The 22,399-nt window shown below is 38.5% G+C and overlaps 1 protein-coding gene across 2 annotated transcripts in view; it reads right to left on the bottom strand.

The window, feature by feature from the left end:
- The window catches only part of LOC126272990 (serine/threonine-protein phosphatase 1 regulatory subunit 10-like), a 105,838-nt gene that overhangs the window by 65,958 nt on the left and 17,481 nt on the right, over positions 1–22,399 (bottom strand). For both annotated transcript variants that reach the window (XM_049976341.1, XM_049976342.1), the window contains exon 4: positions 8,545–8,642. In XM_049976341.1, coding sequence (XP_049832298.1) covers positions 8,545–8,642 — 98 coding nt within the window. The remainder of the gene's footprint in view (positions 1–8,544; positions 8,643–22,399) is intronic.

Below are 22,399 nucleotides of genomic sequence, written 5' to 3'. Positions count from 1 at the left end.
AAAAGATTTGTCTTAATTTTCTCTCTCTGCATGGTTATGAGCCACAGATTGAGAAAATACTTTCCACTCAATAAATCTCCAACATTCTCAACAAAAACGAAAAATGATGTATAATGCTATTGAAGAGTGTCCGTCGGCTACATGAAAATGCATAAAAAATGATTTAACAGGTTATGTGCCATTAGAATTAATTGTCTTAATTAAATCCTTTCATGCCCAACACCACAATCCACTTTCAACAATTTAGCTATAATTAAACTTTCACTACTTGAGCCAATATAGACTGAAAAACGATTTACAGTATGGAATGACTTCAGACTGTGCACTGTAGGATTTGTATTTTAATAGTGCTAGTGTCTTGACTTGCTGTTAGGCATCGGTACTGGCACAGTAACATATGCTTGAAACATATCATCAATATGCATTACAGTTTCAGACAATCAGCATGGGTTTGCACAAGGTGAGCAGGCCTTTACTCGTAAAGCTGTTTTCATCAAAATAACAGCAATAGTGCTGCTGCTCTTCAAGAGTATCAACACATTAAGGGAATACAGAGAGGTCCTCTTTCCACACGGTGGTTGTAGAGTATGACTGACATTCAAAATAACTGGCAATTGGAGAATCTCTAGTAGGAGAGGACAATGGCCAAATGTACCACAAATTGTTGGAGAAGTATTGTTGCCACGACTGAGTATGCTGGATACAATGTGTGATCTTCAGGCAGTGCAACAGCTATGTCACCAAAGCTGAACATTTTATGGTCCACTGTTCGAAAAATGCTACCAACAATTGTAAAGTGGTATCTGTGCAAATTTCGCATTACTCACCAACTTTTGCAACATGAAGGAGACACTCAAGTAGACTTTGCTCTCACATTTCTTGCAAGGGTTGAAGTTCACAACATGTGGCCTTGGAACATTGTATAGTGCTGATGCACACTTTATGCTCACTGGGTCAGTGAACACAATTGTCACATTTGGGGATAGTCACTACCAACAAACATTCATGACGTTTGACTGCATAATGAGCTTTACACTGTGTGGCGCGTCTTCACAGACAGTTCATGATTGGTCAGTTTTTCTTTGAGGAACTTTGACCCAAGGGAACAAGGATTTACAGTGTGAACAGCACACATTACTGTGATTTGATTTGCCAACATGTGATTCCTGCTCTATGGAAAGAGAGAGGTGCTTTGGACTCTAAAGGTTTAGATGCATGTTTGTGCTTCACCACACACTGCTCATAAGGCTATATGGTTATGGAGTAACATTTGGAGAAAACTGAATCATTGGCTTACAGTTCTGAACTGTGTAGCTTCCAAGAATACCAGATTTGAACGTGTGCGATTTCTGGTTGTGGGATTACCTAAAGGACAGGGTTTGTCAACAGGATACTAATACACATGGGAAGCTGGAGGTTAAAGGTGAGCAGTAGAGTAATCTGTAGAGTGGTTCCAGGCCGTTGGGAATGCAGGTGTATGGTACATTGAGCAACAGTTGTAACCTGGAACGTTACAAACATGTGCAATTAACAAATATTACCCTCATGTGTGGAAATTAAAATTTGTTTCTTTCACTGTATTATTCATTATTTCTATTCTGCATGTCCTTACAAATGTTTTTGTTAAGTATCATTGTACTACAATCACTTATTTTTCGTGGCTGTCCTTTGAAGTGGCGTAAGTTCAATTATAACAACTCTGTATACAGTGAGGTAATGTTGAGTATGTCACACTGACTGGAAGACATTGAAAAAAAGAATTTGCATGATCAATATTGAGCGAGCGAGCGAGCATGAGCACCATGCTAAAGTAACTAAATGGAGAGGTAGCTAACTTCAGTGTCACTGGTTAAAGACACTGCCACGAGATACGACTAGAAATTCAAAGGAAAGTGATGGATCTATTTCCTAAACATATCAAAAGGAAAATTTGAGACAACTACTGTTATGAGGCATTATTGCTAGCTATTACTTACGTCTAGGAGGCAAAATATTTAGTACTGCTAGCAGACATACACAAACCAAACTGTCCTTGCTGCAAGAACTTTTAGTTCTTGCTCAAGAACGAGAAAGGGATAAGCTGGGGAACATTAAACAGGAAGAAGAGGCCACTCACAGCTGAAGATGAGAGGAACTACATGTTGTGAGAACAAGTCATCTGTCAAAGTGTTGGACATAGGTCAGAGACAGATAAGACGACAATAACAACCTTCATCCATTAGGACAGTGTCCTTCCACTATTGACATGAATGCATAGTCTGTTCCTCAAAATAATTTTACTTCTCATTACATAAACATTGTAAATAATAAAGTACTTTACTAACAAAATCTGAGTATCAACACATTTCTAGGTCATTGTGGTGGTGAAAATTATGGCCACTAGTATGAACAGATTGCAATACAGTACAATAAACGGTGGGTCTTAGAATGTGAAATGAAGTTTATCTCAGTCCACAACTACCAAACTATGTTTGTGTATAAGTTTTCTTGCAACCTGTTTCTAAGTTTTACTACCATATAAAGCTCTAGAGAGCACATATTTCTCATGTTATAACATTTTCTACCACAGATAATTCTAAAAATTAGGTTCAGTAGCTTAAAAATGTTCATCTGGTGCGAGCAGTTTGTAGGAATTCTCTTCAAGTAAGTTTCTTCACTGCAAACTGATGTACCTCTGGTAAAACTAGTATATAGGTCTAAATTGTGTTTCGCTTTCTCCTTTTAATAGCTCGATTTTTAAATGTCTGAAACTTGTAGACGCAGTCTTGGTAAAAAATTTATTTGTACTGGTAACTGCTTTTACTACATCAAGAAATACGCAGTAAAATTCTTTTTAGCCAAGACTTAATATGAACATTAGCTTGATAAACTGCAGCTATTCACACTATTTTACTTCAGAGATACATATTTTAATTTTTCTGGAAATAGCAGACCCACAGCTACACTTTACTGTTTTTATTTTATTTACTGAATTAGTTTAAAATGACACAAAAGTAAGCAGCTGAAATAAGATTTCAGTACCAGATAAACTGAATAAGAATCAGCCACATAAGGAAAGAAATAAACATATTGAACGGCAGAATCAAAACAGAGGACAACAAAAGAGAATAATCAGTGATAGACTACCATACAAGGAAAGAAATTTTAACACAGTAGGCTGAAGTAGTCTGGGATGGTATATTTCTTTCCTTGAGACTAGTTTTAGGGCCACAACAGCTCCATTCTCAAGAACTCATTCTTGTGCTCACTCAACCTGTAACCTAACATCATCACTGGGCAGTGATTTGGGGAGAAACTTAAGGGCATGCCACTGATGACTCGCTCCTAATGTTAGAACAAGCATTTCTCTGACTATGTTTACAATTTATTAAAGTAACCAGAAGGAAATTTAAATGCCAGGAAACCATTTTTGCAACCAGTGTCAGAACGCACTATTCCCACTATTTTTAAAAGAATAAATAATGAATGCATCACAACATTTCACTGATACTGAAAACTGACAAGAATTTAAAAAAGAAATTCCTGAACACATTTCTCATGAACACCTTTGTATGGGAATGAGACCTGTGCCATGGGAAATCTGGAAAAGAAGATAACTAGAGGCATTTGCAACATGGCACTCGCGATGCTGTTGACTACCAAATGGACACTTTGTATACAATTGGTTGGTATTTGAAAGAATAAGTGGGGAGGAAGTATATGGTTATGACAAGAAGCGACAGGTTAGTTGCATCCAGGAATCAGTAACTTTGTGCAGGTTGGAGCAGCAGAGTGAAAACTGTAGTCATGCAGAGATCTGAAGAAATTGAACATATTGTGGAAGATGTTGGGTTGGTTGGTTGGTTTGTGGGATTAAAGGGACCAGACTACTATGGTCATCGGTCCCTTGTTCCATAAAAACTAAAACCACCCGAAGAGAATAAAAAACGAACAACAGGAAAGACAGCAGACGGAACAGGACATGAAATACTCTGACAGAGACCAGACAAAACAAATTAAAACACACAGTGTGACGGTGGTTGGCCGACCGTAGAGAAAAAGAGGAAAAGGCAACCACCAAGAACACTTTAAAAACTCAGTTTAAAATCAGAGGCTAAAAGCCAGAATCAACACTAAAAAAAAAAAAACACTCAGATTAAAGGATAAACAAACCCTGCCCAAATAAAACACAAAACCAAGTCCACCATGACAGAGTCATCTGATAAAAGAGCAGAGAGCGTGTCCGGTATTGCAAAAGTCTGCCTGAGCACGGTTAAAAGGGTGCACTCCGACAGAATATGGACCACCGTTAAGGACGCCCCACAACGACAAAGAGGGGGATCCTCACGACACAGTAAATAACTGTGCGTGAGTCGGGTGTGGCCAATGCGGAGCCGACAAAGGACAACTGAGTCCCTGCGGTTGGCTCGCATGGATGACCGCCACACAGTCGCCGTGTCCTTGACGGCACGGAGTTTGTTAGGGGGAAGATGTTGGGTGTGGATTGTCGTATTTACTCGAATCTAAGCTGCACTTGACTAAGCCGCATCTGAAAATTGAGACTCGCTAATCAAGGAAAAAAAATTTCCCGAAGCTAAGCCGCACCTGAATTTTGAGACTTGAAATTCAAGGTGAGAGAAGTTTTAGACAACACCTCCAAATCGAAATGAAGTTGGTCTATTGTAACATGAGACACAATTTAGGTCGAATGGATGAAGATACAGCTACAAGTAGTTTGGTTCGAGTCTTAAGATAAGCAGTTAAGCTTTACCAGGTAGCCATTGCTATGTTTCAGGCACTCAGTCCTGGTACCCTTCATTTTTCACGTGCTTCATTTGGTTTGAATTAATTGCTTATTTTGCTTTGATCTGATAAGTACCGTTCTCTTTGCTATAGGTGTTTACATCACTCGAAGCTGAAAATGCATTATTGTACTCTGTGATGCATTATTTATCTCATTCTGGTAATGAGTGTTTACGACCTGTCGCCGTTCACAGCATGCCTTGCTTTTGTGAGCACTACTGCCGCTTACAATAAAAAAGAGAGAGGAATTGTATCATTAGTGAAACAATGGCAAGAGACTGCTATTTGTTGTTACTTACACTGCTGCTTTCTTTGATAATGATCAACAAAAACCAAATAATGGACTGCATATAATAGAAAATGTTCTGAATGAGAGTTTAGCGAAAAATTTTCTCTGTCTGAAAATCTTTGCAGACGCCTCTTAAGTACATTACATTCTGCACAGAAATTAGAGTCATCTTAGATTTAAAAATCTAGTCAGTTGCTGTGCTTCATTTCTGACTGTATCACTATTCCACATAAGAATAATAGAAATATAAGCATGAGATGATATGTATATTCTCCCGAGTTTGCTGTTGTCTCACTCTAGTTTCGTAGTTTATTAGGCAGACACGATTTAAATGAGATAGCAGTAAACACGAAAGAATACATAGCGTAATTTTTACATTCATATTATTCTTATGGTGAAGAGAATACTACATGTGATGCACGATTCATGAAAGTTCCTATTAGCAACGATCTCTTGTCACAGGTAGGAAAAAATTCAGAACATAAGAGTTGGAGATATTGACATACATCCCAAACAGTCTTGCCAGTCGGATTTTCGTAGCAGATTTTTAGTGACGACTTCAAATGCAGAGTGTGTGGTTGTCTTCAGTCCGTAGACTGGTTTGATGCAGCTCTCCACGCTTTTCTATCCTGTGCGTTGCAGAGTAGCAACACTTATAACATAAGAATGAAAATAAGTTAGAAATTAAACGCTGAAATTTCGAACAAAATTTTATTAGGTTTTAATACATATTATACGAAATGTATAAAATCTCAGTCATGATTCTGAATCACTATCACCTGATTCTCTGTTGCTCATTTCTTCATACAGCGCATCGTCCTCCATACCATCTAATGCATTGGATATCAAACCTTTTTTAAATGCTTGTCGCACACTCTGATTTGGAACACACTTTCGACAAACTTTCACGTTTCACATGTCCTGTTGGTGTCAGCTGTCTTGCTTTTCGAAAGCCAGTCTGTGTACATGTGTTTAAGCTCCTCATCTTCTACCTCACCCCCCCCCCCCCCCCTCTGTCTCTCTTTTACTGACGCAGAGATATTTGCGCAAGTATTTATCGTTGCGCCTACAAATCACGCCTGTGTAGCGCTACATATATTCGACGTCAGAAGTTAGTTGTGGCGGCACCTACCAACATTTTTCAGAACTTCCGCTTACTTTGCACTCGATTCTAAGCCGCAGACAGTTTTTTTTTATTACAAAAACTGGAAAAAAAGTGCGGCTTAGACTCGAGTAAATAAGGTACATGTAGAGGCAAAACAACGAAACTAAAAATTGGATGAGAGGAAATGGCTCGATCCAGTAAAAATTCTGATTTACTTTTAAAAACTGAAACTCTTTTGAGATCAACGTTAAAGGGAAAGATTAACAATATTTAAATTACCCACTGCCTATTCTCTTAGTGGTTATAGTTCAACTGGAGCTTCAGAGCCTCTGAGGATATCAGAGGACACAACAGAAAGTTAGAGTAATACACAAAAGTCTAAATGTAATTCCAGACAACTTTACGAAATAGAACCGGAGTTTTGACTGAATTTTAAGGGTTCTTCATCAGAACACTGCTACCGCCTTATGATCAAGTCAATGTAAGATCTTATAAGACTAGGAGAAGTACAGTACTGTCAATATGAACTTGCCATCAACTGTGATTAATAGCATCTAGCAATATGACCGGAAGATCTCCCCTCCCTGTGACTACCCCTTACCGACATCCATAACATCCCAAAAAAAGGGATGCGAGACAGAAGACCAAGTCTATCAGCCATTACATACCACGAGTTTAACTTTTCAGACTGTTTATTATATAACTATTACGAATATTTACAGTCCAATATAAATCAATCTGAATGGCCACTAAAGAGTCTACAGAGGCCACCTTGATGAAGTAAGAAGCTTGTAGTGGCGTGTGTCTTCAAACGAAAGTAATTAAGTAATAATGATCTCTTCCTAATACTTCCTTCACTTCCCTCCATTACCAAATTGATTTTTCCTTTGTACCTCAGTAGGACTTTCTAACATGAATGTGTGTGCCAATTTCCAATTTCATACAGGTTTTTAACAGTCTTTGGGGCCAAATGTTGAAAATGGTGTGCATTACATACGTTTTAAGTAAGCTTCACTGATACACACACCCAGTCAGAACAATAAGCCATGTGAGTAACCAAACTAAGTCATTAGTAAATACGAGACAAGTAGAAATTTTTGTTTCAGTAGTAGCAAAAGGGAGAAAATCTACCTTAAATACATGGTTCGTAACTACTAATTAACTTATCTGCATCTTTAAATGGTGTAACCTTACTTCCAATACAAATAACTTCAGTAGCAATACTGTTTGTTCCCTTTCTGTTGTCAATGAAGAGGTAGTTCTCTGCACAACTGACTTATCATCCTTCCTTCAATTTCTGTCTTATGCTAACATATTCCTACTTTTGAAACAAGACCTCTCACCTCATTGTCACAGTTTGACAACTTGGTTTAATATAATTCAATAGAGCAGCTAGTAAAGATAAGCTTCATGAAACCAATCTGATTTAAATCATTTCAAGGCTTCAGGTTTTCAACCTCCTCATTTTATCTTATCTTACTTCATAAATTATCTCATGTAATGAGAAAAGAAACTTCCTTATAAATTTGGTGTGGCACTTCCTTATATAAAACCCACAAATGCAACATGAATGGAAGAAATAGCTGATATGTTCTAGCTACTGCATACAGAGAGAACACCTCAGCAAGGCAAATGTTTACATTATTCAGTAAAAATATACAGAAACTGTAAGCTTACAATGGAAATGGTTTCCATAAAGAACTTTTGAAGCCGAAGGGTAGGAGAAAAATCACCACAGGTCAAATGTGACACATTTGGTAACAAGTAAATGTAAAATTTACTAAACTTAGTGCACAGCAACTGCTATAGGAAACCTCTTTCTTCTTTGATAAGCACAGTTACTTTGCATTAATAATGATACATTATACTTTTGGTTCGAATGCATTAAGAGTACTATAATCTGACAAAGTTCCAATGAGGAAACATCACTTTCTGCTAAATATTTTCACAAACTGTTGTCTGGATTATGGTCTGCCCTCAGAAGCTATTATGAATCTACAATTCATAAGCAACAATGAATCCCACAGAAATTTGGTCTGAAGGAGTTTAAACATATCCTCCTTTGAAAGTGGCTCTCACTGACAGTTTCCTCTTCTTTAACATTTTCAGATAATTTATCGCCATTAAGATCAATAATTGGTTTGTGATACGAACAAATCTATTAAAAGCTGAACTTATTGCATTTGAATTCCAAAGATCATTTTTTGCGATGAAAAGAGATGGAGAAAAACAAAAACAAAAAAAAAAAAAAAAAAAAAAAAAAAAAAAAAAAAAATTCTAAATGAGCAATTTGAGAGCAGTAAACTGCTCACCTACAAAATACAGCAATTTTATGATGACTGCAAAGTATTAATGTTGTACAACTCACCTAGCAAGTCTTTGGACTTCCTCGTGACTTTTTATTCCTCCATCAGGTGACAACAGAACACTGAGGCAGCGGAGAAGCTGTAGTGGATCAATGCGTGGCTGCAAAAGAAAAGGAGAAATATAACCAAATACAAATGTGCTGCAGCAACTATTAAACACACAACAGATGTAACATTCCTGTCACTGCTGAAAAGTTTGGACTTGCCTTATCATTGCTATGAGGATGATCACTTATGAGAGTAATCAAAAATGTCCCCATTTCAGTGTCTTATTTGTTGGCTTTTGTAATGCAAGGATTGGAAAAGAGTAAGTGTTATGAAATAAGGACTGAACAAATCACAGAAAACTGTTTGATGATTAACATTATGACCTACACTCATGCTCTTAAATTAAGAATAATTGCAGAATGTGGTGCCACACAATGTAGCACTACACAAAACTAGTGCTAATAGCATAGACAAATAGGGAACATACAAGACACAGATCTGTTAGTCCATGGTAAGGTGAGAAAACTGTTCCAAAACACATGTGCTACAAAATGCCACTGTTTCCTGAGCATGTACCCTGACATCAATATAGGATATGAACACCATGCACAAGTACAAAGGCTGTACAACGGGTTGGCATTCTCTTAGATCAGGTGGTCGAGCAGCTGGACATACTGGTGCAAAATGACGTCCCAATACACCTGACGTGTTACAGTTCCTCTGTCAAAAACATGTAGGGGTGTACGTGCACCAATCGTAATCCCACCCCACATCATCAAACCACAACCTCGATACAGGTCCCTTTCAAGGACATTAAGGGATTAGTATTTGGTACCTGGTTCACGCCAGATAAAAATGCGTTGAGAATCACTGTTCAGACTATACCTGGACTCTTCCATGAACATAACCTGGGACCACTGTTCCAATGACCATGTACTGTGTTCTTGACACCAGGATTTACGGGCTCTCCTGTGAACAGGAGTCAGTGGAATGCACCTTTCATGTCTCCGGGCAAATAAACCATGTCAGTTCAGTCGCCTGTAGACTGTGTGTCTGGAGACAACTGTTCTACTGGTTGCAGTAAGGTTCCGAGTAAGGCTACATGCAGTACTCCGTGGCCGTCTGCAGGCACTGATAGTGAGATATCTGTTTTCTTGTGGTGTTGTACGCTGTGGACGTCCTGTACTGTAGCACCTGGACACATTTCCTGTCTGCTAGAATCATTCCCATAATCTTGAGATCACACTTTGTGGCACACGGAGGGTCCGTGCTACGAACTGCTGTTTTTGACCAGCCTCCAGTCGCTCTAGTATTCTACCTCTCATAGTGCCATCAATGTGTGTTCTTTCAGCCATTTTCAACACACAGTCACCATTAGCACATCTGAAAACATCTGCACACTTACTCGCTGCACCATACTCTGGCTTGCACCAACACACCTCTGCGTATGTGGACTGCTGCCAGCACCACTGTGCGACAACCTCAGGACAAATTCACCGCATGGTCATACCCCGAAGTGATTTAAACCGGAAAACTGCCCACCAGAGTGTTGTTTCACCATGTATCAGCATTATCCTTAATTTATGGGCATGAATGTAGATGGCCACAAATCAAATTACACGAAGAAGGAAAGGAAGACTACAACCATCAAATTTGAAGTGGGCATCTAACAGTATGAAAACTGCTGCATGTCTGAATATTCAGAAAACAAAAACAATATCAATTACACATAGCTAATGTAATAATATGGTCAATCATTATGACTGTAACTTTCACATTCCATGGGGACATTAACTGGTGTAACTACAAAGAAATTACCAAAATCAAGGACGAATGCAAGCACAGTAATCATGACAAAAGTGTTTCAGTTATTTTGCAAACAAAAAGCAAAAGGGGGGGGGGGGGGGGGGAAGAAAGAAAATGTAAGTACAAACTGAAATGAGATAAGTTCAGATAACTGAAATGATGCATTACAGCATTAGAAATGAACAACTTTTATTTAATAACAGAATTAAAATAACCATCATGAGGATGGAGGGGGGGGATTGACAGGAATGTGCCAGGACTCGAACCGCACCAACAATCGTTTTGAAATTAGTGATACTGTCAAGGGTCTAGTCGAACACAAGACAATGAAATTCTTTTTTGGCGATCTCCCGCAAACTAAGTTCAACAGATGTAGAGTGGTACCCCAGACCCTAAACCTACACTACCATATAGGTGGTTTCAAAAAATCCCTCTCATCTCTGTTGACCCCTCCTTGTTAGATGAGAACTTGCAGATACAATAATTTGCACACTGAAGTGGAAAAACAGTGGACTTCCATTGACGTATTTGTGGCAGGAGCAATTCAAAATGCTCGCTGTCAAATGCTGACATGGAAAGTAGGACTATAAAGACCACAGAGTGAACTTTGGAATGAATCCTTTAGCCTTCATTAATGTATTGATTAGGTGGAACTCCTATAGAAAACTGAGGCCTCACTAAGCCTTAACATGCGGGTTTTGCAGACATACTATCACATCAAAGAGAGTACTATGATAAGAGCTTACATGATGTGTGTGGCATTCAATATTATATATTCCTCAGGTAGCCTCCAATCAACTGTTTCAGGTCATGTAGCTTGTTTGGAAATTTTCACAAGTCAGTACATTCCACTTGACAAGTTTCTGCATGTATAACTGGATGTGGCAGTGTTTTATGTAGACATGTTAAGAAACAAAAGCTCTTTACAACTAAATACGGCCATGCAAAGATGTAATGTCAGGAATAGGATTGTGGTGCTTCCAAGAGTTGGGAATTGGGGGCATAACATGCCACCTCATATCACAGATGTGGATAAGAGTGTTGCAGGGAAGTGGATAACTGTAGGATCCCAGATACACTACAATTTGTGGAAATTGCAACACCAAGAAGGAAACACATGAATTCAATTTATTAATAACACAGGTTAGGTACATGACGAGTAACAAATGATTACCCTTTCAAATCTGTACATGTCCTTTGAGCCTTACTTTTCAATATGTCGTGTGGCCACCATGCACTGCAATTAAAACTGAAATAGGCCGTGGCATTGAATCAATAAGGTTCTGACAATGTTACTGGGGATTTCACTTCATGCAGTTTGTATCAGAGTCCACAAATCTGTGACACCAGTTACTGGAGGACAGTGACACGTCAGGTACTGACCAACCACATCCCAGATATTTTCGAATGGCGACATGTCTGGCAAACACACAGACCAGGGAAGCAATGTTACTTGTCACTTTTCGAAGATGGCCTGTACATTCTTCGCAATATTTAGCCGGGCACTGTCCTGTAGAAATGTGGCCTGTGGAGATGCCTGAAGGCAGAGTACCTCAGACTCCACAACTTCTGTTAGGTACCGGTTGCTGTTCATAGTGCCTGCAATACGTACAAGGCGAGATTGGTTGTTGTAACCAATGGCGTCCCAAACCATCACACCTGGTGTTTGTCCACTATGCTGCTCCACAATGCAGCCCTCCAGGTTGCACTCGCCACGGTACTGCCAAACATGTATGCACCCATCAGTACAGGACATGTTGAATTGGGATTCATCCGAAAAAATTACATGTTGCCACTCAGCACCCTCGTGAAGTGTTCATGTGCCCATTGCAGTCAGAGGAGCTTGTTGCTTCTGGACAATGGAAGCCGACACAATGGCATGTGTGCAACCAGTCCAACCTGCAGCAGATGGCAACAAACTGTCGATACAGACAAGTTCACACCTGTAGCAGCACTCCAGCGACAAGCCAACATTGTGGATGACGCTGTATGGTCCGTAATGGCCGTGCGGACAAGATGACAGTCATCCCGTACTGTGGCCAGGTTCCGTGGTACAGTTCCCGCTCTCTGCTGTCTACAACCTTCCTCTATCCACTGCTTACACACACACACACACACACACACACACACACACACACACACACACACACACACACACACACACACACACACACAGAAGACGGGAAAATCTGCCCCCGTGCGAACTCTCTCACATGCCGATATGGCTCCCTTTGACATTGGCGAGGCATACTGGCACTCACTGTATTCTTTCCACCTTGTGTGCAGCTCTTTACTGACTACACTACGTGCAACACCGACCCTGTTGGACCAACACGAGTGGGCTCTGCTCGCCCTACGTGTACCTCATCTTATGCAAAATTTATCACGTATTGCTTCCACACCCGTTGCCACTTTCTTCAAGTGAGGCACTACTCAGGTAATTGCTTCTTGGTGTTGCACTTTTCACAAACCACAGTTGTTTGTGACATTTTGCAATAAGACAAAGAATCTGTGTTTGTTGAAATCTCATGGGAGGTAATACCATGTATAGTTCCAACCTAATACAATTTCCGTGGGATCATGTGGCACTATTAAGCAGTAGCTGAAGGACGTCACTGAAGGACGTCACTGTCTTTGTGAATGGCCTCATGACAGGATGTTATTTATAAATACCACAAAATATTATTAAGTGTTTACCAGGTATAACTAAAACTAAGTCTGGAAACATGTAATCTTCAGTAATGGACCTGCATTTTCTCCAACTGAAGCCGGACTGCTCCATTCATGTAGGCCTCAAGGAGCCAAACTCAGTTTTTGTAATGCCTCTACCTCGGCACGATGCTCTAATGTTCATGTCACTGGATGGGGGCATTTATCACCTGCGAGACTGTACTGCTTGCTGTATTGATACTATCACAAGAACTGATAGGTAACTTCACAGAATGTCCAATATTACCTTCATTAGGGAGTGATATCCATTATACCAGCACTGTCAATCCTCCACACAGGAAACTATGAGGCAGAACTAATTTGTTGGCCTACAGAGGCACATTACTTAAGACCGACTATATAAAGCATTTTACCTTAGATTAAAACAGAAAATGTCTCAGATCATTTGCAGATTGTATCACTGTAAAGTAGGACCAACTTTGGCAAAAATTCATGGATCAAAGTTGGATTCAGAATATAATCGTCAGTTCAGATGCAGTCACATCACAAAACAATTTTATTTTGTGCAGGTACAAATGAAATAACAAAGAAATTCTTATAAACATGTAAATGTCACTACACCACTCCTACACTGCTGAACCTCAAAATGTATTTTCAATCTTAAGGTTACGTAAAGGAAATTATCAGCTATGTATATTATAAATGCAGACAACACAGTTGAACCCATAACAATACTTTGAGACATCTCATAATTTGACAGACACTCAGTGGCATAGTAAGAAAGGAAAATTCGAAACATCTGCCATGAACAGTGAAGTATGTGCATTTTGACACCGTCTCTTAAATACACTCTCTTTGCTCGAGTAGCAGTATCTACACATGTTTTAATTTTTTTTAACTACCAAAAATGTGCATAAGCTTCTATGACAACACTGATAAATGATGCATAAGTAAGTACAAAGTAAGTTCTTTAACAATGTGTTTCAGAGATTGCTCGTGGGGAGTTTCGGTAGCTTAGAGGTTGCCATCTAGCTTACAGTGCAGGGGGTCACAGGTTCAAACCTAGGTCAGTTCCTGGAATATTTTTTTTCCCATTTGATACTAGTATCTCTATTGGGCTAATCATACAGATTATTGTAACAACACACTGTTTCAAAACCCCTCTACTTTTCATTTTCCAAATGTTCTGCACCACTGCAGTGGGCAGCATTCTGTGTACCTATATAGTGTGAATTATACTGTTTTCTTTCGTCCAATTTGTCTACTGACAATGACAAACCTATTTTTGGCATCAAACAACCTATTTTTTGGAATTAAATGAAAAATAATTTAAGCTGATGATTCACTGATTATTAGTTGTAACTAAGGTTGACAGCACAGAACGCTGAGAAAGTATCTGCCAAAAACAAGCACAAGAATCCAGCCACTGACTCCCATGCACATGCTACTTTTAACATTATGATTTTATGCCACGGGAAGCTTTTAGGTGGTGGTTGCCAATTCACTTAAAACAGATGTAGCAACAGCTTGCGTAGCTGTGCACATGGTATCAGCCTGCACTGCCTCACTGAAAAAAGAATTAATTGAAATGCCCATGGGCAGAAATGACGTGAGAAAACCCAGTGTTATTATACCATACACCAGCAGTTCGTTTACCTGGTGATGTAAGCACTATTGACTGTTCTCTTATCCCCATAGAATCCCCTAGTTGAAAAAAGTGAACAGACATTTAGGAATCATTACCGATAGTTTTCGTTAAAAGTTCAAGCAATCCCAGATGCTAGCTCAATTAAAGCATATTAAAATGTGCACGAGGCACCACGTCCAACAAAGGGACGAAAATCTGCCCATGAAGAAATTTCAATACCAACAAAAAAGGAAAACAACAAAACAGGTGTCACAATGTAACAATGTAATAACTGGAATTTATAAACAATTTATTAGCATTAAGACAGTTACACATATTGCTTGTTGGTCACAGTAATTTTATCAGGTTTTTTCCCCCCTATTGTTTTTATGCTCGACCAATATGATTTCTAGGAATAAATCTATATTGTCAGGACACCTTTGATTATAAATACCATGTAGCTAAAACGTATAATTAATGTCTGCATTTGAAGTGAGATAACAGCATCAATAGTAAATTTTAGCAGTGTTGTCAAGGATGTTTTGTGCTAGTTTAGATCAATGATGAACCACCTCCAGTTGATCCAATTTTAGTTTTACACAATTGAGCCGAGTCCTGAACAGAGTTCAATTTCGAAACAAATGTCAAAATTCACCTCCAGTCACCAACGTTTATACAATCAGCCCTTGAATTGCATAGTAAAGGTATCAGTTGAGGTAAGAAACACAGGATATAAGTAGTAACTTTGTTTTCCCACACCAGCCTCTTTGGTTACGTCATGTCAGGAAAGTTTGCACTGAATAAGATTATTCATTAATCATATAGTATCATTATGAAATCGCACAAAGTAGCTCCCAGTAGTGGTGCCTTAACTAAATACAAACCTGCAGTTAACAGGAGACCTTTTAAAATCCAAAATTATTTCTTAAACCTAACAGTACAGCACCAAAATAATTTGGATCTTAATACAGATAACAGGTGAGTGTCTTGTGGAGTAATGGTGCAAAAATATTTTTCTTACTTTGAGTACTGATGTATCAATGCATGCAGGTCAAGTTGGTAACAACCACAGGATGTTTCCCACCTCACATAAAACACTTATTTTCTCTTATGTAAATATCTTTGGTATCTATCCCTATTTACAAACATGGCAGATGAATGAGAGAAAAACTGTAGCGTGTACTTTACAGATTTATTATGAAGCCTTCAATTAATACACACAAAAGTTTCTATGTAACAATGGAAAAAACAGTAATGAGTACATAAAAAAATTAAACTGAATCGTACCATAAAGTTGAAATTTTTAAGCTACTCTTTGGCAGGCAACTATAATCTCTACAGTCTCTCCTCACTGACCAACAATCTGACATGAACCAACAGCAATAATAGTCTACTGGATATTCTTTTACCACAATTAAATTAGAAAATATATGTGCTGTGTTGGAGAAAGACTGTTCATGTTGTTAAGGTAAATAGAATAGTTCAGTGTCTTTATCACTAGGAAGCATCAGACTTTACAGCCCATATGCATAACATCCAAGACATTGGGCTTTTCACATACTAATATCATGGGTGTAGCATGCATATTTCGAATAGATAAACTTTGCTGCCACTACCGTCACTGCTACAGACGAAAATGGACCACAGTATAGCAAATCACTCCGCATTTCAATGCAACATGTGAGCAGTCATGCCACTGAGAGCCCTGCCTCACTATCGGGTACAAAAGCTGGCACTTAACTCACGTGCCTCTGCCCACAGCACAACAAAGGACACAGAGGCACCAGTAAACAGCCACACGCTATTCTTAAAAAAATTTAACTCTCATGTACGAAACAGCTCCAAACTTCTGATTGCATTATAAATTAGCTAGTGTGTTAAATATTTGAAGTGAGAAAAGTTTACAAAAGAGTTGAAATTATGGTTCAAGATTAATGGAATCCACTAAATGCTCTTACTAGGGAACACTGGATACATATAATCTGGGCAATTTGCCATCCATTTAAAACCAAAGATGGTTTTCACACACCTCTAATGTCATACAAAAATATAATTTTGCAGGTTAATTCACACCTGATGTCAAAGTTTTAGGGAATGAACGAAGAGAAAGTAGTAAGTGAAATTTTTTCGTCACTTTTTTTGTGAAGGTTTAAAATTACGTGTAAGGATTTTCACATGTTTCTAAGTGCACTCTTTCTCAAATACTGGATGAATAAAGTCTAGGTAGCTTGTGCACTGTGAATTAAGCTGCCTCAAGATTTTATATAACACACAGCTTCCGATGTTCATATGTGACATTGTATTAAACCTTTCATATAAAATTCTCTCTCTTAATGAGTAGATTATGACAAAACTTTAAATTCAGTCAGTCATTACATGAGATACTGAAAAATCAAAATTTTTTTGTTGCCCCTGGAAACCATTAAACAAACTGCAACTGGGTCCGTGCACCATGAACCAGGTTCGCAATTTAGCAGTAGAGAGAGGAGCACCACCATTGGATACACAACATTTTGAAAAGGTGATCTGGACAGACGATTCACAGTACACTTTTGTACAAGTTGACAGCAGGATGTAAGTAAGTGCAAAACCAATTGAGGCAACACATCTGCTAAAATGACAAATTGCAAGATGACATTTGGTGCGAGGACATGTTATACAGGCTTAAACGTAATAACTTATACATTAATAACCTCATCAGCAAATGGTACAGAAAAACTATCTGATCACAAACATTCATTTGTTAGCCTACAGCATTCCAAAAGGGGCCTGTATTATCAGCAAGACAATGCAATGCAGTCTATCAGGTTACTTCACCTCAGTTGTAATGAAGATGCCTGGGAGACATTTATGGGTGATGTAAACCTGTTTCACAGTTTTGACCAACATCAGAGAGTTATAACTTGTGTTTTAGATGATACTGATCAAGATGGAAAACCATCTATATTAGTGCCTTCTGGAGTTAATGACAATATGTCGCCACCATTCTATATCGTCCTAGAGGGATGTGTGAGAATCGATCTAGAAATATGTCTAATAACAAAGACTACAATTTTTTTGTAGTTCTGAGTTCTCTGACAAACTTGGTCTACTCTTTCTCTTCCAATGTTGAGAAGATTTATTTTTTTCATCTATAGATACTATTTTTATACAATTACTGGAAGCCATTATACAAATCCAGGTATCCCCTCTCTCTAAATGCATTGACCAATTTACAAACACACTCTCTCTCTCTCTCTCTCTCTCTCTCTCTCTCTCTCTCTCTCTCTCTCTCTCTCTCTCTCTCTCCATTCTCTGTCCATCCTTCTGATGTAGCGTCAAATTTCAAGCACTTCCAGTCTATTCATAATCCAAATCTGGCTTCTACAATGCTAAACTTAGTGATAAACTGCTTTGTCACTGCAACGAGTACAGACTTGTGGTCCTGTCACAAAGAATTCATACAGGAGAACACATCTCTTTGGTCACCCAATCCTCTCTGCACAATCAATGTGAACATCAAACACATTTGCACCTATTTAACTAATACCTGCCTTCTTCATATTCTATTGTAATGTGATATTAAATAATCTTAGTTGAATACAAAACAACTTCATCCGTCACAATTTCAGTAGATTCTGCACAACTTATTTTGACTAGCAACCATGGTGCTGGGAACCGAAAAATAACCATTCAGTTAAAATCATCAGGTACTGCAACTATTGATACCATCACTGTAGAATGTTTCTCTTTGTTGACAGAGCCACAACCTCGTCCCTGCTTGCATCACTTCATCACCATAAAAAAAGTGAAAATGTAGTTTTGGCAACACATGAAATGTGGACGAGGCCAAGACGGAACTGTCTGCAGGACAGCTGATGACAGTGAAACCAATGTGTCTGCTAGTTACAGATGTCACCTGTGCTCATGTGCATCCTGGCATTGTCACATTGAAGGGAAAGATGACTGCAAATATATGGACGTGAAGAATAAAGATGTTTTGCTGTCATAGTACCAATATCTGTAGCGCGTTTGAAAATCAATGTTACAACACCAATCATCCAGTGAACAGCAATTCCAGATGTGATACGTTTTATACTCCCTTTACACTACCAACCCAATTACACCTTCAAACAGCAACTTTAATTATTTATTCCACAATAAAATCTCCCGTTGTTTCCAGCTTACTCCATTCATTTTACTGGCAGTAAAGTATTAGTGTTGCTGTGTGATTCTGAAGCCTATTTTGCATTAAAAAAAAACATTAATAACAAAGTCCTCTTCCCACACTATCTAGCTACATTTGAACCATTATGTTTTAGGTTGTCTCCAATGTGAACACTTCAAGGTACAGAAGACTGGAAGGGAAAGATTGACTACAAGCTACGCTTACCATACCAGACGATCATTCCTGTTACTGGGGAAGGTCCTAAATCCTGGGAAAAATATTACTGTACAGCACCTACATATCAGCTTTTTGACAGACATTTTACAAAACTGAGGATGGTTAAGGGAATGTGCACTTTGAGACAGGCTGTCTACCTATCCCCCCCCCCCCCCCTCTCACGGCACACGCACACAAAAATCAAATAGAAGTTGGTCCACCTATAGACCATAACTTGGAACTGGTACTAGCACATGACGCACTACAAATAACACAACCAAGACTGCCATTTGAAGAAACATAAGCTATATGAAAAAGCTTTTAGTTCCTCATGAGTTGCTAAAGACATAACTACACAGACAATGCAATCCCAGCTCCCTTAAAAAAATTCACTTCAACACCATTAACATGGTATCATACCACATATTTAATTTCAAAGAGATAGAATTACAGAGACCAAAATGAGCAATTTCTCATCTAGAGCGATTGTACGAGGAACTCACAGTATACAATTTCGAATAGCCAAAATGAAAGAAACACAACTTTATAAGAGTGTCAAAACAACACTGAAAATTTTCTTGCACAATTGTGCACAACATTCATATTTCATTCATAACTGACAGGCAATGTATAATTCACATATGAAAAAATATATGTTTCCTGTTGCAGCTGTGAGGCTTAGAGAGACTGTCTGTCAAAGGAGAAACTAATAAATGTTTGACCTACGTTATCATATCTGCTGCCGCAAACGAAAAATGGTGCACATTCAGTTTATCAGCGATCTCTAACAATAATTCATTTCATCCGATCATTATTAGTATCGCAATAGTATCACTGAAGTTCCGTACATGCTAGAGACACACAAGACTGATGTATAAAGAGCCAAATGTTAAGCAGAACAAGGAGTTCCACATAACTTCGATATCTGACATACGTCACGACTAACTGACTATTACATTCTGGATCTTATCATTCACCGACAGGTATCACACGATTCAGGATACATGCAGTCACACTAAACTTCTTTATGCACAGGATAAGCTATTTGTTAAATTCTATAATTTTGAGAAAAATTTTTCTTATTCTCAACAGAATATCTGACACGATCATTTACTTTGAAGTTTTAAACTATGCACCAGATTAGTATTCAAAGCTGGATCTTTCTCTTTCACAGGCAGTGCATTACCAATTATGCCATCTCATCATCCTCCGCCTCTGACTGAACTGAAGCCCCAACACGTAGGAGCAGTTTTTATGACAGTTAAGATCTGTGCCAATGTGGGCAGTAAGCTCAGATGGCCTAATTGGTAGCAGAGTGGCCAGGATCCAAGCTCAAGTTCTAATCCTGCAAAGTGAAGTTGCAAAGCTGTTTCTCAGAAATCATGATTTTATCAAGATTTAATCATACTACAAGTCATTCATTTTCAAATTTCTATATTTTCCGAAGTATTACATGTAAGAATATTATTGATGCACGAATAAAACTGCAAATTCACTAAGTTAGCATATTGTGCCCATCAGATGGCATTGCAAGTGTGGTGGCTTGACAAAATGGCAACAAAGCAAGAACAGATTTTTCATTTGTCAGAATAAGCAAGTTGTTTGTTACAACAGCACAGCGTGCATTAAAAATATATCTTTTTTTTTTAAAATCAACAGTCCTTGCAAGCCATGAACTGTGAATGTCACAGCAACCTGCAGGGACGATTTCGAAACAGTAGTTGCATTTCATACTGTAACAGTTGCAGCTCGGCAACAATTAAAACCGGATTATTATGGCTGATGCCTTCAATTTTGTATCGTAATGGTGAAAATAAACATTTCACCTTCAAGATGTTGGCCACGGTAGCTGAGTGGTCAGCGCGACAGAATGTCAATCCTAAGGGCCCGGGTTCAATTCCCAGCTGTGTAGGAGATTTTATTCGCTATCTAATCTAAAGACTTGCACCATGCGAACAGTCTACCTGATGGGAGGCCCTAGTGACAAGACATTTACATTTTTACCTCCAAGATGAGGTTCAAAGGCAAAGTGATCTTCCATTTATCTAGAAAGATTGTCACAAAGAGAGGCTGGCGACAGAGGGATTCGAACCCTGTTTTTCATATCCTCTTATAAAATGAGCAGGCCTCACAGAGAAAGAGAATAATATTTATGTAGAGTATATGACAATTGACAACCAAGGCTCAAGAACACTTACCCCCCATTCAGTGAACTTTAAAAATAAGCAGTGTCATGAAACAATGTAGTATGTTATACACACTTTCACTGCTGTATTTGAGTGTTTGGTGATTTTGTTTTATGGGCATTAGCATTAGGCTGTGGTCCACACCATATTTTTCTGATAATGCTGGAGATATCATCAGATGCCATATCAACTCAGAAAGCAGTTATACTCTCATAAAAGCTCAGTAAGCTGAACTGTTTGGGTGTACAGATACTTAGAAAACCAATGTAAAGTCTAAAGAAAGCATATTCACACGGACACACAATTTCACAAAAACTTCTACCACCATCCCAAAAAGTTATCGAAACATTGGTAGACTGGGCTAAATGAATCTGTGAGCCACAGTATTTGGAGGACAAACTTGATAATATAAGAACTGACTTCAGAAGGATCAGCTACCCTGACAAACAAATGGACGCCTACATCCTGAAAGATCTGGAGACTATAGTGAAAAAAGAAAAACTAGAAAGTTCTCCTTCTCATAAAATCGGTCACAGATCACATCAACAGAACACTCTTTAGGCACAGTATGACATACTGCTTAAACCTACAAGAAAGCGACACAAATATTTGAACACCATGGAGAACCTACAAAAGTCATTTGCCACAGCCAGGGTACATACAATCCCTTGCACATGTGTATGCACGAACAACAAAAACAGCTTTAAAAGAAGAGGAGGAGGAGGAGGAGGAGGAGGAGGAGGAGGAGGAGGAGGATTGAAATCAGACAAGTAGTGGGTCTAAGTACTAAATAAATCATCATAACAAATGTCGGCGCAACTACGCAATCTTAGGCAGCGGTCTGATGATTTCACAAACTGAACGATGCCTGAAAATATATTAACAGTTTCATTTCCTGGGCTTTTAACTGCTTTCTGGGATGTTCTATCCTTTCATGTATCCTGCATTCGAAGATGAAAAATCAGACTGAAATAAGTCTTTGATCACGGCCCAATGCTCATAAAAAAAGGCAAAATTGTAGTATTATTGTTATTCCTATTAAAAGAATTGGCAGAAATTAACTACTCACAACCATTTTACATGTGTGCCACTTGCAAGATTCTCACAAAATGAAGATTGAAAATTTGAACAACATGAAACGACTTTCACGCTTTTCATCCAATAAATAAATTGCTGCAACGTCACCCCTGTTACAGAAAGTTTAACTTACATGTCAT

Source organism: Schistocerca gregaria, chromosome 5 (assembly GCF_023897955.1).
Source record: "Schistocerca gregaria isolate iqSchGreg1 chromosome 5, iqSchGreg1.2, whole genome shotgun sequence".
Classification (NCBI taxonomy): Eukaryota; Metazoa; Arthropoda; class Insecta; order Orthoptera; family Acrididae; genus Schistocerca; species Schistocerca gregaria.
Note: the sequence above shows the minus strand (reverse complement) of the source record. Positions and strands in the feature narration are given on the sequence as shown.